The sequence below is a fragment of the Colletotrichum costaricense genome, assembly GCF_030867565.1.
Source record: "Colletotrichum costaricense strain IMI 309622 chromosome Unknown Scaffold_3.1, whole genome shotgun sequence".
NCBI classification, from domain to species: domain Eukaryota; kingdom Fungi; phylum Ascomycota; class Sordariomycetes; order Glomerellales; family Glomerellaceae; genus Colletotrichum; species Colletotrichum costaricense.
In genome coordinates, this window is record NW_026848232.1 from 3,449,941 (window position 1) to 3,465,587 (window position 15,647).

A 15,647-nucleotide genomic window follows, 5' to 3' on the forward strand; every position below is an offset into this window, starting at 1 on the left:
GTTCAAGAGACATGAAAAATGTGCCCGGAAGTCATGGATTGATAGTATCGAACTTACTGCAAAAGCGTGCATGGAGGAGTTCCGGGCAATAATTCACCCCTTGCAGTCAGTCCGAAAGCTCGGGAAGGGAAATCAGCCGTAGCATCAGGTCGGACTCGCATTGCTCGCATCTTCCAACGGCGAAGAGTAGGAAGATGACGGAATGATTAACAGCAAAGACATTCTTGACAGCCGGTTGCCTTATTGGGCTGACAGACCCGTTAGGATGGGTCGCAGTTACTTATATAACTTGGGGTGCGAACAGACAGCCCAGGTGGGCTGGACCCGTACAAGAGACAGGCAGCGACAGGCAAGACATTCATAAAAGACGGGATGAAAAGGTCATCTTCTCTGCTGAGTTGCTTAGTCGGGGGCAACTTTTTGCGGTGAGAGCACCGCCTTCTCGTCCCAAAAGGGAAATAGTTCGCTGTTCCCCAACGGCGTCTGAAACGAATTGCCTCATTCCACTTGCCCTCTGAGGCAAGTGGATGGAAAGTCTACAAACACACCTCACCCATATTCCAATACCGGCCCGCTGCTGAATACTGGTTCAACGTCGCAGCGAGCTACTTGTGAGTGCTCGGGAGAGGAGTCTGTACAAGGGAAGAGGAGGAGAAAGAGGTGAGAAGGATGGAGCGTGAAGACAGTATGGTTGGGATGAGATGCGGCAACATTCATTCTATTAAGGGTCTCATTAGCACCAAATATCCTTTCTATCACTTTCTTCCCCTTTTTCGAGAAAGAGAACGAGAAAAAGTGCCAAATCGTTGAACGAAGAGACACTACACTTAACCGAGATACGCTGGCAATTTGTTTTTTGCTGCTGAAGAGTCGAATACCCCGTGGCCAAATCATAAGGAATACACCCATCCAATAAAGATTTCCTTCATAGCCAGAACGTCTCAGAGAATCGAAAGACCGGACTTTCTTCTATTAACGACCCCGATCTACGTACGCTTCGCCTTTGGCCGTCATCAGCCTTACTGCCCTAATGCCCTATCTGGGCATGCCCATCGCGGCACTCTTCAAGTCCGGAATTCCGCAACACGTCGTCAGCCGGTCATAACGCAGACTCTCCACTGCCTTGGTCAGTTTACTACTACTAGGAGGCCCGCTTGCCTATTCCATACATGCAGCTCGTCACTACATGAGCCGCAATGCAACGTTGGAGCCTGTCATCCTCAACCATTGACTCAAGTCCGGATACGGCTTCTTACACATAGGGATTCACCTGAGACTCTCTACCCGCATTGGGCTGTTCCTGTCTAGTCTGTCTTCTGCTTGCAACATCTCTCAAAGCTGGTTATACCCACAAGCCGACATCCTGTCCGTACCCCTGATCCGGCAGGCCGCAGGGTCTCGAAGACGAAAAAAGGCAGCGTGCCTCACTTCTAAAAGCAGTCATGGCCGGTCTTGCTGGATTCCTGTCTGCCGCCGCTCCTCTCATATCTCTCAAATTCGTTGCTGCAGAGGGAGTTGTCAAGGCGACACAGGCTTCTACATCACCAGCACTCCAATTAGCACAAGTGGCGGCATCCGTACCAAAGCCAGCAGCAAATCTGTTGTCATCAACGCCCGTTTCAAATACACAGAGACCTGCCGCGCCGGCCGTAGCACTAGCAACTTTGGCTTCTCAAATCCCCTCCATAGCGAACGCGGGTATACCGTCGGTTGCCGGCCAGCTTCAACCTCCACAAGTCATTGTTGAGACGAATTATATCGTATACACTCAAGTCAGGACTGCTGCCCCGTCATATATCACTGTTACGCAAACGATACGACCGTCTCCTCCTCCTCCTCCTCCTCCTCCTCCTCCATCACCACCTCCTCCAAAGCAGATACAGCCGCTATCTCCGCCGAAGCAGATTCACCCTTCACCGATACCAAAGCAAGCGCAACCTCCTTCACCACCCAAGCAAATTCAACCCCCTTCATCGCCCAACCAGGTCCAACCTCCTTCGCCACCAAAGCAAGCAGAACCACCGAGACTCCCATCTCTACCTCCTCCTGCGGCCAAGAGTCAAGCACCTAATGCAGTGCCACTTGTGATTCCCGCCCCATTAGTTGTACCAGCACCGTTGATACTGCCTTCAACCCCGACTCCAAAGACGACGCCACAGTTGGCTGCTACTTCACCTTCTCCGCCGCCGCCGCCGCCGCCTCTAGCAGCAGCACCTCTAGCAACGACACTCCTCAGCACTCCGAATCTACCACCACCACCGCCAGTTCTCAACCCGATCATGAGTGCTCAGGGGCCAGAGAGGGGTGGAATGCCCAATCTGAGCCCGAACCCGCAGGCTCAGACTGGTCCTCCCGGCGGGCCTCCTATGGGACCTCCTGATCCGGCCAACGGAGCGTTCCCGGGTGGTATACCCAACAAGAATATCGACTTGCCGGTCACCATTATGTTCATGGTGTTGTTCATGCTTGGTGCGTACGTGCACTTGAGTATTTACCGAAGGAATGCCAAACGTGGTCACAAGTTTCTGATTTCAGATATCGTCTTCGACTTCTGTATGATCCGAACAGTTACTTGCATCTTTCGTATCACATGGTCGATTGTGTCGACCCGAGGGGTTGTGTTGCTCGCGTTGATCACCGAGAACGGAGGGTAAGCTAAGAGGGCCGAGCTTCAAAAGGAATGAACGTTTTGCTAACATGATGCTCAGTGCTGCTCTTATGTTTGCCGTTAACATATTCTTCGCCCAACGCCTGGTCCGCTCGATCCACCCGAAAGCCGGATGGTGTACCGCGTTTAGTCAGTTCAGTTTGATTCTGCTCTTCTCGGTTCCGGCTTTTATCATTCTGAACATGACATCGACAATCATTGCGTTTTTCAGTGTTGGCAATGTAGATCGCCTGGAAACTACAGACGATTTGCTCAAATTCGGAAGTTCATGGAACACGTTCCTCTCCATATTCCCTGTCCTTGTAGTAAGCGGATGCCTCTCTGTGCCAGGGCCTAAGCCAGAGAAGTTCGGTTCTGGCTCACAAAGAGTCAAAGTGGCCCTGCTTTACCTGGGCTCTTTCCTTTTGATTACCGGACAGTCCATTCGTCTGTTCGCCGTCTTCAATAAGGAATTACCAGGAGCCACGCCGAGCGTGATTTACGGCAAAGCAGTATTCTACACGACGGGGTTCTTCTTTGAGCTCATAGTTGTCGCACTCTACGCCATCATGAGAGTTGACCTTCGGTTCCACATTCCCAACGGAGCAAGTGGGCCCGGGGACTACTCTGGCGACAGGGACAAGGGCAGCTACTCTGTCGAAGAGATTGAACGGCTCATTGACGATTTGGAGGTGCCTCATCAGATTATGCGCGAGAGAAAGGGACCGGAAGACATGGAGATGGTATTCACCATTTTCTTCGCCACCAAGGACGCCGGAAAGGATAAAGAAAAGAAGGATACTGGGGAAGAGTCAGACGAAACGTCGTCTGGTACCAACGCCGAAGATGCAGCATTGCCGGAGAGGCCAAAGAGAATTACGAGGAGGCAAACGCTCATCGATGCCATCAACCGACCACCACGGCCGCCGAGGACGCCGTCAGTGTACCCTGACATTCCGGACATGTATGCCCAGATAGGTGAACCAGAGATGCCGCCGAGACGTCCCACGAGGCCATCCATGTATTCTCAGTTCGACAACGGGCAAGCATACGACGCCGGGGCCGACGCGCAGTATCGGCAGCAATACTGGGGTGCATCACCGCCTTACGGAAACGAGAAGGAAGGCATGAAAAGCGTAGACTTGAGACGATAAGGAATGAAGGAAGCAAAGCATTGAAGCGAAGCGAGCGAGTTGCTTACGGAAGCCGCTTGGGCATCCGTCTGATGTATGTTATTCACATATCATGACTACTTTCCACTGATGGCGGATTTTCACGCTGGAAGTGATTACTCATGATAAAGAAGATGAGTCAATAGTCGACAGTAGTGCCATTTCATTTCATTTCATTTAGCCCCTGGCTGGCCTCATCATGGGAATCATCTGTGACGATTGTCCGACTTCAGTCTTGGTCAAGAAGCCTGCTGATGAGTAAAGGTCCAAGATGTACTGCTCGGCATCGAGATACATTGGGTAGCCCAGCTTGTCGGCAATTTCCGTTCCTTGTTGGAGAAGGGCTTTCGCATAGCCCCGGCGAAGGTAGGCCGGGTCGGTGAAAATCAGCTCAAAGTCTGGCACATGGTCAGCGTTTTGCGGGTGGGCGGCCGGCAAGATTGTCAGCGGGAGGCTTGTTCGTGGTGAGCGAACCGGCCGGCCAGGGAGTCAAGAGTTGACATACAAACGTGAGGGTCCTTGCCCATGACACGGTCGTGCTGAGACGCCATGTCGGAGAAGAACTCATCAAGCAGCTCGTCTTTTTGCCCTGCATTAGCGGACGGCCATCGCTTTCGCCACGACCAGGTTCCGTTGTCCTCGGGGCGGATGATCCAGATAAGGGTGGTGGCTACAGGCTCGCCTTGAACGAGACAGCTGTCAGTCAAACAAGGTACGCATACACATGGCGCCGTTAACTCAGCGGAGTCCGAAGTCCGGTAAGGGTAAGGCAAAGTCGGGGTTCGGACAACCGGCGGAGGTGATCATGTCGAGGAGTTTTCGCTACCTTTCTCGTTCCTGACAACGGCAACTTGACCTTCTTGGGAGCCGTGCTCCTTGGAGAGCATGAACTGCTTGTAGGCGTCGGTTATGTAGGCCCGGCCGTATTCGTTTTGGGGGAACAAGGCCTGAAAGAAGTCACTCTTAAAGGACTTGAAGAAAATTTCGGCGATGGCGGGGGCGTCTTCGAGCCTGGCCGGTTCAACAACGACGGGTGCTGCCGCCATTGGATTAGAAGATCGGCGGTGACGTGGGAGACGAAGGGAATGAGCGTCAGAGCGGGACGGCAGATCAGATGCCAAGGCAGGTGATGAGGAACCGTGGATATGAGGGTGCTGGCGAGGCTCAACGGCGGGTGAGACGGTTCGGGTGGGAGAAATGAGACGAAGGTGACCTCGAAAGTGAAAGAGATCCAGGAATTAGCCCAGTATTTCAAGGCTGGCAGCTATGGCCAAGACATGGCACGACTCTGAAGCCGAAGCCGACTAATACGATGTGAACAGCGGGGTTCCAAACGCACCCCAACTTCAAAATCCCCAGATGGCGTTCCACCGGGAACCCTTGACTCGACTGCGGACGGGTTTTCTGTAAGGTAATGCATCACCTCAAGACCAGCTTGTGTGCGCGGAGAGCGGAGACATCTCCCCGAAACGTATCCATAAGCAAGAAAGGTTACTTAGACAGCCCAAACATAATCAAGGGCGTTTGTCTGAGATAGAACGTGAGAGTCGGGAGACAAACGGCAATTCTTGTCCTTGTCCAATGGCAAGAGCGAGGCTAAAGTCTGACAGTAGTCATACAGACTTGACATGTTTGTGACATGTCTACGGGTTTGCACGATATCACAGCACTTGCTAAGATGCTTTAAGGCAGAACTCAGCAGGCTCGCAGGCTGACAGAGGGCGAGGCCCGAAACACGACTTGGCCAGATCCTAAGGTAGGAAGGGACCTAAGTGACAATATTGGGCCATGGAAGGAACTGTGGCTATTGTGTGATTTGGGATGTGAGTCCAAAACTCCAACTTTGACGGAGGGGTAGTTTCGTTTATGTAATGGAAGATCGCTGGCCGGAGGGATAGTGGGGCCGATCACATTGACCGCCTTCTCCCTCCATCAACCATGGGGCTCCCTTCGGCAAAGCTTAAGTGGTCACGTGAAGAGCCATTCTTCGACGCGTTTGCGACGCGTCTTCCAAGCGGATGCATCACGTCAAGATTTCTAATTTCCACTTGCACGGGGGTGCCCAATCCGTACGTTGGAGCTCATAGTTCACCACCTCATCGTCCCCTCCGCAAATCATCCAACCGACCTTCCCCGCAGCACAGTCAATATGTCCGATTTCGAAGACGAGATGGACGTCGACGTCCCCGTGTCCAAGGACATTACCTTCTCCTCAGACGCCAAGCAGGGCAAGCGCAGCGCCGCCAACCTCCCCGTCGAAGCCGAAGACAGTCTGCCGTGGGTTGAAAAGTACCGCCCAGTAAGCCTTAACGATGTGTCCGGACACCAGGACATTCTCGCCACCATTAACAAGTTTGTCGACTCGAATCGTCTTCCTCACCTCCTCCTCTACGGGCCCCCGGGAACTGGCAAGACCTCGACGATCCTCGCCCTCGCGCGCCGCATCTATGGCACCGAGAACATGCGGCAGATGGTTCTCGAGCTCAACGCTTCAGATGATCGAGGCATCGACGTCGTTCGCGAGCAGATCAAGACCTTTGCCTCGACAAAACAAATATTCACTCTCGGTCCCTCAGCTAAATCAGGCAGCGGTGGCAGCATGGCATCGTACAAGCTCATCATCCTCGACGAGGCCGATGCTATGACGAACACGGCGCAGATGGCGTTGCGTCGCATCATGGAGAAGTACACTGTCAACACGCGGTTCTGCATCATTGCAAACTACTCACACAAGCTTTCACCGGCACTGCTATCAAGATGCACGAGGTTCCGATTCAGTCCGTTGAAGGAGCGCGATATCAGGGTCTTGGTGGATAAGGTGATTGAGGAGGAGCACGTCAAAATCATTCCCAATGCCACGGAAGCATTGGTGAAGCTTAGCAAGGGCGACATGAGAAGAGCACTCAATGTGCTCCAGGCTTGTCACGCGTCAAGTGAGTACTCATCTGGTTCTGGACAATCGCCCTGGAGAGCATGCTAACAACACAGGTACCCCGTTGCAACCCAAGGACGCACCCAAGGTGGCCGAGGCCGACATTGTGAGGGAAACCATCTCTACAGATACGATATATAACTGCATCGCCGCCCCTCAGCCCGACGCTGTGCAGGAGATCTTGGATGTTTTATTGAGCACAACAGACGTGACGTCTTGCCTGACTACTATCAACACCCTAAAGGTGTCTCGGGGTCTCGCCTTGGCAGATATCATCACTGCTCTAGCGGAGCAACTGACAACACTCGAGGTCAAGCCGGAAATCATGATCAAGTGGCTCGATGGGCTGGCGGATATCGAACACCGTGTGGCCGGCGGCGGCAGCGAGACAGTGCAGACGGGAGCTGTGGTGGGCGTCATCAGGAGCGGAGCAGAGTTGATGAGCAAATGAGCAAGTCGCAGTGCAGACGAGGGTAGCCTACGGAGCATGGATGGATAATTTACGACGTTATGATCATCTACAGTCGTCTCGATATGTCTTGTGTATGATATGCCGAACTGCCGTCTTCCACCCGACCTGGGTCAAGCGGCAATACCCAGCCCGATCTTGTGCTGTGATGCTAGTTTTGGAATGTACACACTGAGCCAGTGACAATACCGGTACCTCATGCAAAATGCCGGGATGAACCGCGATTTATCGGTGTCGCCCCTGGGAAGCTCGTCAAGGCATGCGATGTCTGGCCATCCCCAGCCACCCGCTGCCGATTCTCTGCCCTACCTAAGCGTCTTTAAATAGCTGTGGCGCATCAGTGGAATGCGCGAGCCGAGATCTGAGTTTGGGTTACTTGGAAGCAACAGGCCTCACACCTCGTCGGCTTCCGGGCCCCGTTTCTTCGCTACCATTCCTTCAGTTTTCGAGATGATCTCATCTCGGAGAGGTTGGGACAGAGCTAACTAGGCACAGAGGGGTGCTGAATGACAATGTCTGAATCGGAATCTGGATATGTACTGTAATATGAACAATGAAAGGCTTTCTATTGCGAGCGCTCGCTCTGACCGTTTGACTCCGTCGGCCTCCCAAACCAGGGCCAATGAAGAACTAGACGTCTTTTCCAAATAAACGCCAAAGTCGTCTCGAAACCCAAGTCTTGCCTCGCCTGCCACGTCATGATGGTGATATACACACACTACAAGAAAAAAATACACACATGCCTGCGGCTCTATACAGATGCCAGACCGATAGACGCCTGGCTGATTTGGCTTCCATGAGAAATGTTTTGTTTCCTCCCTGGCAAGAAAATCCCGAGTCAAGGGAATTCCAGAGGAGGGGGGTATGTTCCCTACCATGTCCATGAATCCCGTATCCAAGTCCTTGGCGTACTGAGACATGGAATAAGGCCCCACGTGAAACATACGTCACGTCTCAAAGCCTTGGATAGCAGGCGTGCTTGCATAGAGGCAGGCCTTTGGTGCTACTCTTTCGTGGCGACGTGAATGTTTCGTGTCGACACTTAAGTCGGTGATGAATGATACATTTTCACCTCAGACATCGGGCCACTTGACTGGACCGCACTCGCCCTGCTGCTCAATCCAGGCGTTGATCTTCTCTACAGCCCAGCCGGACATGGTGCGCTTCTCGTCCGTAGACTCGCGCTTGACCGGGTGACCAAGCTTCCATGCCCAACTGAAGCCGCAGACGCCGTCCTTGTACTGGAATGAGAAGCAGGACCTGTCGGCCTCGCAGGCCTTGCGGCAATTGCCGAAGGACAAGTGTGCAACCTTTTCTTCCTCTGTCAAGTCTTCTTTCTTGGCTCGATTGAGTTGCCAATCCTGGTGCTTGTTGGCGGATTCGTCGAGGAAAAATCGGTCATCGGCCAGATTGTCCCAATCGGCGCGCTCAGGCTGCATACGAGGCGCGAAGAATTCATGATAGATATCCTTGATGCGCATGACTGGAGGCGGCTGGGGAAGGCTAGGGTCGGAGTAGCGCTTGTGCTCGTATTCCCAGAACGTGGAGATCTCCTCGGCATTCATGTGATGCATTGTCACGATGGGGTGGCACCAGTGAGTAGGACCATATGGCAGAGTAAAGGGCTTTTCGCCGTTGATTGTAGGCCACTGGGACACGGTCAGTCCAAGCTGCGTACAAAACAGAGAGATCATGATGAATACTCACCACATTATGGACGTTGACGTCGGCATTATCCTTCATAGCTAGCGCAAAGATGTAGTCTCCGCAGCATTCTTTGCTCGCACGAACATCCCACTTGTTGCCAACATCTTCATGGTCCGCAATCATGTCATGCATAGCCGCCTGAGAGACGATGTAGCCACTGCCGCCATGGCCAAAAACGAAGTTGCGAATCATGGTGACACTACCGAGATAGTGCTTATTCTTGGGGTTGAGGTTCTTGAGCCACTGGACAAGCGTGGGCCAGAGCACGTAGGTATCGGCGTCGATGTAGATATACCAATCGTAATTGGGGCGCATACGGTACGTCTTCTCGGCGATGTGGACATTTTTGTACTTGTCGAGATTCCAACCCTCGTCCTTGCTTACAGCCAGCTTGTTGCAGCTCTGCTGGTCGGCCTGACAGGCCTTTTGGCGGCGGTAGAGATCAAAGTCCTGATTACCTTCCATGGCCTCGGGAAGAACCTTGTCAAGACTGTCCCGAATGTGGTAGTTTGCAACGGTCTGGTCGAGGTCGGAGAAGATGAAGTATTCGGGCAAGCACTTGAGCATGGTCATGAGTTGAGTGGGAACCTTGTCGAAGGACTCGGTGGCGCCCGTCTTCATGATGACGAGTATATTGCTCGTGTCGGGGAAGGTATCGCAAACGGGGTCGTGAGGACGGTAGGGAATGTCTTGGTTCGACACATTGTGCTGTGCGAGGCGGTCGTCTTGGTAGCTCGGGGATGGCGGAGGAGGCGGAGGACGGCCATCGTGACCTGCGCTTGGGGAGCTGCCAGCAGGCGGAGGTGGGCTGTGGCCTTTGAAGGGGTGGTAGTTGGGACCTTCTATCGCCCAGTCGCCGCCGAGTCTCCTCGAAGAGATGAGGAAGATGACTGCAGTGACGGAGACGAGGGCGAGAACAGTGAGGGCGCGACGGGATAACATATTGATGGCGACAATGGGGTTTATACAAACGTCATTCCGTCTTTGGCTCAATCCCATGATAGCACACGTCGTTTATTGAGGTCAAAGGGCGCCGACGGCGGCGATGGCAACGAAGTTTGTTGCCGGACACCAAAAAAAAATGTGGAAGGAAGTTGTAGCTAACAGCTGGGTTTTCGATTTGAGAAAAAGTATACAGAATTCGAGGGAGATGGAATAAGGTAGACTGGCGGTTTGCGCGTAGTCGTGTCGCCGGAAGAACTTGGTAAGAAGTGGCAGGTAAGAAAGTTCCAAAAAGGTCGAGAATAGCGGGAATGGAATTAGGCACGGCAGCCAAAAGAGTGGACGAATGATGGAAGAGAAGGAGGGAACGGCGAGGAAGGATATTCAGGGTCGGAATATCTCAGCCACTGTGCGCCGATGCCAACGGGTTATTAGGTGCGATACAACGAAGCCTGTTGTCTGGTTGGAACTTGGAAGCAAAGGCGAAAGGAGAAAAGGCTGGAGCTAAGTGCACCTCAGTCTTGCTGGTGGAGGGCGGGCCGTCGCAGAAAAGAAGAGTTGAACCCCTGCCTAGTCCGATGGAAAGGTACTGACAAGGTAAGCCAAGGAGGTACAGATACCTACCCAAGGTAGTATGTAGCGAGTCGAGTCAAGCAATATCTGGACTACCTAGGTACGAATACTCTAGAGAAAAACAGGTACAGTGCCGAGTGTGTAAGGAGGTAGTCGAAGCGGGAAAGCGAGAAAAGCGAGAGACATGAGGCTGGGCGAAGTGCCTTGGGCAGGCAGTGTCCTGGCAAGATGAGGTGAAGCAGCATGCGTCCAAGTTTTAGAGTGCGTAAAAGATGATGGCAAATGGACCCGAGGGGCAGGACGCGCTGGACCAGAATGGGGTTGAGATGGATGGATGGCGTGGAGAGCCGAGAGCCAAGCGCCAAGCACCACCTGTTAGGCTGTTTTGCAGCATCAAAAGATTGTCGTGTCCAAAGGCAAAGGGTGAAGGGACGTTGCAGCGCGGATATTGTTCGCAGGACTCAGGAGTAAGGTCCGTAATGTACCAACCAAAGGCGCCCTACCTTCGCACCTTGGACTCCTCCAAGAGTCCAAGGTACCTCAGTGCCAGAGGGCCAAAACGGTCCGTCCGTCCTTGTAACCATTTTAGCTTTGCCTTGAACCCGGGTACCTTTGTACGGAAACTTGGTGTGTCCGTACCTACCGCCTTGCTATTAATCGATACGATTTAGGGCCGACGTTTGACATGCACCTCATGACGGTGGCGTGCAAGCTAAGATACGGCGCCGCCAGAGCGACCAAGCAACTGACAGACGTCCTCGTTTCCTGGGAACTATAGTTGATCCAGAGCATCCGTACCTTAGGAAGAGTTGGGAGATAGGGAGGCGGGATCTGGAGTAAAAGAGTATCGTCGCAGTCAAGTTCGAGATGCAGGGCTTGTCCCCACTGTCTTGTTCGAAGTTGAGGAGGTGGACGAACTTTGTTCTTAGCATTTTGTGGGTTTCTTTTGGCTTGGCTTTCAGGATGAAATGAACCTTGATCGCGTTGGGCAATGGAGACCGACTAGGTAGGGTACCTTCCATTTTCCCATTTTCTGTGAGTACGGAGTACGTACCTACGACATCGCCCCAGGGCAGGTACGTATCCTGTGCCGTGGCCCGCATATCCAGGCTCCGACCGGCGACTTTTTTAGATTCCTTCCTGGCTTCCATTTCTCTCTCGTCCTTCCCTTCCACTTTAGGTTCTTCCTTCATACCTTGGGTAAGGTACCTTGAGGGAAGGTAAAAAGACACAATCTCACGTCATTTTCGTCCACGGTACAAATACCTACCCTCTCTCTGTTCCTACCTCAGCAGAAACATCCTGCCGTTTGCCAGACTCGCCTGCGCTTTCCTCGCTGCCACGCCGGGCTCCTCCCCTTCCCACCTCATTACCACGTACAGTGGAATCTCAAAAGACTGCAGGATCCCACGCAGGGGTGGCGATGCTTGTGCTTGAAAAACACATTTTGGTTGGTTCGTGACCGCCTAGGCGGCCATCGCTCACGGTCGGGGGGGTAGGCATCTCCTAAAAGATGACGAGATGAATGCAAGCACAGCAAGCAGCAAGCAAGGGGAAGAGAAGAAGAAGGCATGCTGCACTGCTGTGGATCGGAAAAGAGAGACAATCCAAAAAGGGAATAACGGCAGGCATAACCGAGATGCACACTAGCGGATCATGAGCATAAAAGGGGTGTGCAATCTGTCAATACGAACTATTCCGAATACCTGCACTACCACTCCGAGTCTGCATAACACAACCACCTCAAGTGAAGCATCCAGTCAAATGTGACCTTCAGGCACCTAGTTGTGTATTACAGACCGGCCAAGAATCGAAGGATGCTGAGATGCTCACCTCCACTGTCACTTCTAGAGAACTTGCACAGTATCAGGCACAGACCACCTTCTCATCTTCATCTATCCGTGTGTGGTCTGTGGCCTGCCATAATGCCATGTCATACGGACAAAACCATGGCCACTTGTAGCGTTCTCTGTCTGCTTGCTTGGTGCTCTTCAACGTCTGCCGTCCCTCCAAAACGCGCCGAAACAGTAAACGGCTTCTCTTTGTCTGCTGTCCTGTTTCCACGTTCTCCTAGTCACGGCCGTCACCCGGCCGTCCAAGACTTTGGCGGACGCTAACTTACTGCATTTCCCGGCCTAAATCCAAGCCACTGAGCCACTCCATCCGTCAACACGAGCTTCACTATCCACCCGCCCAAGGGGATCACGGAACTACGCAGTACGTAGTAGGGTCGGGCGCTTGGGTACCTTAGGTGCCACGGTGCTCAGGTAGACTCCTACTAAGTTGTGCCCTGAAGTGTCCAGTATGGCAAACCCGCGTATACCTAGGTATCCGCACGGCCTTGGCTCATGCATCCGGACAAAGAGTTCAACACCACCAGGGCGGGCTGAACAAAGAACCTCGACACTCAGCTCTCGCGACATGCTCAGAAATGCCGTCACTGATTCTCGAGTCAAGTCAAGCTTTCTGAGCAGCGGCCCACCTAAGCACTTCCTCCAAGCTCTCGCATCTCCATACCACCCCACCGGTCTATCGCAACTTCTTTTAGGTTCAAGTAATAAACGACTCGCTCAATAATAGAACATAGAAAAAGCCATTCGGAACAGGGAGTGAGGTATTATGAGGGTGAGACGAAGGCGCTTTACTCAGCGACGGCTCTCACCTACACCAAGGTACTACAGTGTTGACTGCTGTGCTGCCCTACCTATAAAGCGTCCATCCATGCCACTAAACTCACCTCAGACAGGGCACCAACCGTCCCTATCTCTAGACATATCCCAACCAAATGGAAGTCGTTATGCCATCTCATTAGCCACGCCAGCTGTCAAGCTCACTGACACTCTCGATGACACTGACCCACTCGGCAAAGAAACCTGCTGCTGAACATCCTGAAGAGTTTGCCTTGAACCGGCTTCGTTAGCTCTCGGAAGAACAACGCGCCTCCGTCCACACTGGCACACAGTGGTGTATTATAGAGCTAAATCGGATCCCGCGGCCGCTCCATCAGCCTAACCTGGATCCTCGTCGTTGCTCCACTTCCGTCTACCCCGCCGCTGTGCTTCTCGCCAATTCATTCTATTACCACATATGAAAGCCGAAATACCAACCGGCCCTTCGCTCTATTTGACTTCCTCTCTCTTGACACACTCATTCACGCAACGTGTACTGCTATCAAGATGAGAGAAGGTTAGAGAGAATTTCAATCAACTTAGGGAGAGACGAGAAGAAGGAGATTTGACAAAAGGTGGGCTCGACCTATCGCCTCTCAGATCAGGCTTGGGGCTCGGCGGCTAGGCATCAGGATCCTAGCCTTCCTTCTAAGAGTTGCATCACCCTGTCACCAGGACTATTATTATTAGCGAAATCGCGTGCTAGCCTTGCATTCACTTACAACTCAAGGCTACCGTACTCACTGCACGATACGTATATTCAACTATCATGTCAACAACGGGCGCTGCTCCTTTCATTGAATTTTCACTCTTCTGGGCGTTGGAAGGACTCTAGCTCTTCCCCATTGCGTCCGTTGGCACTTCATTGACCATCACTTGGTTCAACACAGTTCGCACTAAGCTCAGCAACCAATATCATGACTATTATTTACTGGTGACTACAAGTACTCACTACTGGGACTCATCGTCCATAAGCTACGGATGTGTCAGCGTAACCTTGGCAAAACATCGCAACATATAACAGAAGCAGGCACTTGGGTATTCCATATTGGCCAAGCAGCCTTACCATGGGTTTATCCTGTGAAGTCTACAATAAAAGAATCCTGCGTTCCATTCGACAGGCGCAGAACATGCCCTATTCTTTTCACTGAAGCTCCAAAGCAGACTCTAAAAGCCGAGAAGGATATTCTGCACAGAGTTTATCGCCTGTAACTAAACAAAAAGCAAAATGGTAAGCTGATAATGGGTTGCTGAATATGCAAGTGCCAGCGGGGGCTTCTAGAGACCGGGATATTGAACCTCTTGTCAGGCGGAGCGACTAAACAAACGAGATACTGGCCAAAGACAATCTCTTATTGCGGCACGATTGACATCACTTTGCTAATTACTTGAAGTTGGCTCGACGTACCCAATAGGTAAGCTGTGAATGCAATTAGAATACCCCATTGCTAGGGTAGTTGAGAAATACGTAGCGTATTCACATCTCCCTCATATCAAGTCATCAACTTGTCTAGTGGCTGGGTAGCTATCTCCGGGGTCCTACTCGCAAAAAGAGATTGGGGGGACGCATTTTCTCGCCTTTCGTGGAAGCACAATATTTTTAGGCAGAACATCAAGTTGAGTCTATTCCTAGTCCATCACATCTGCAGGTATGTAAGCTGAAGGCCAAGGTGCAGCTTGCGACAGGATCAGTCAAGGAACGTTCGACCTTGGAATCTAAAGACCACCCAGTTCCATGCCATTTGCAAGGACGTATCAGTTAGCAGATCATCTCAGCGGGATCCGCATGAAGCTCGTCCCTCAGTCTTACGCATCCTAAGGCTTCTTACATGTTCATGAATCATATATGTAGGCTGGAAAGTAGTTGACTTTGAATGCCGTCCGTTGATGAGTCTTAATCAATATTAGCACCTATCTCCAAAGATGGTTCGACAGGCCACTCAATGATATGGCCGGCTTTCTCACACAATCAATCATACACGTGATGCATTTAATCCTTAGTATTGCCATGCGTAAAGTCAAAGGTTGGGTCACATGTAGAATACATCGCAATCTGGCGTGTGGTTCTATTCGAAATCAGCTAGGTTCAATATTCCTCTAACTCACCGTTGAGATTCTCGGTAATGACAACGGAGATCTGCGTAGTCTCTAGTTGGTCATTGAGAGAGAGGCTTATAACCATGTCAACCGAGTATAGTTACTATATACAATGCCTCTCCTTTTGGCCTAGTACAGTGCTGTGCATATCTATGCATCTCACCAGCATTCATAAGCTGCCGCATAGTATTATTTTGTAGGCAATTGGTAATACTTCTCACATGAATAATTAAATTAAATAGTCTTCATGTGTGAGGTGGCCATTCCCTGACCCATCTCGAACCACAAGCCACCGTAAAGTTGTGAACCTGACCTTAGGTTCATGGACACATAAGAGACGGGAAAGTGTATTAAGGTTCCTTGGTGTCTGGCCCTTATGCTCGTCCTTACAAGCCCTTATACCCTCTAGAAGTTAACCTTGAATGTTTCCAGAGTCTTA

The 15,647-nt window shown here is 51.8% G+C and overlaps 4 protein-coding genes across 4 annotated transcripts; 2 read left to right on the top strand and 2 right to left on the bottom strand.

Annotated features, from left to right (window-relative positions):
- Positions 1 to 1,442: 1,442 nt before the first annotated feature.
- Positions 1,443 to 3,801, top strand: CCOS01_04001 (uncharacterized protein; the record flags this gene model as incomplete). Its single annotated transcript, XM_060452184.1, has 2 exons — positions 1,443 to 2,650; positions 2,709 to 3,801. 2 exons carry the CDS (start codon positions 1,443 to 1,445, stop codon positions 3,799 to 3,801), a joined length of 2,301 nt encoding a protein of 766 aa, XP_060318449.1.
- Positions 3,802 to 3,996: 195 nt separating this feature from the next.
- On the bottom strand, positions 3,997 to 4,865 carry CCOS01_04002 (uncharacterized protein; the record flags this gene model as incomplete). The annotated part of the gene is made up of 3 exons (XM_060452185.1): positions 3,997 to 4,217; positions 4,325 to 4,501; positions 4,646 to 4,865. 3 exons carry the CDS (start codon positions 4,863 to 4,865, stop codon positions 3,997 to 3,999), a joined length of 618 nt encoding a protein of 205 aa, XP_060318450.1.
- Positions 4,866 to 5,968: 1,103 nt separating this feature from the next.
- CCOS01_04003 (replication factor C) lies at positions 5,969 to 7,202 on the top strand (the record flags this gene model as incomplete). The annotated part of the gene is made up of 2 exons (XM_060452186.1): positions 5,969 to 6,752; positions 6,808 to 7,202. 2 exons carry the CDS (start codon positions 5,969 to 5,971, stop codon positions 7,200 to 7,202), a joined length of 1,179 nt encoding a protein of 392 aa, XP_060318451.1.
- A 1,091-nt stretch (positions 7,203 to 8,293) lies between these two features.
- Positions 8,294 to 9,926, bottom strand: CCOS01_04004 (uncharacterized protein; the record flags this gene model as incomplete). The annotated part of the gene is made up of 2 exons (XM_060452187.1): positions 8,294 to 8,869; positions 8,928 to 9,926. 2 exons carry the CDS (start codon positions 9,924 to 9,926, stop codon positions 8,294 to 8,296), a joined length of 1,575 nt encoding a protein of 524 aa, XP_060318452.1.
- Between the last annotated feature and the right edge of the window lie 5,721 nt (positions 9,927 to 15,647).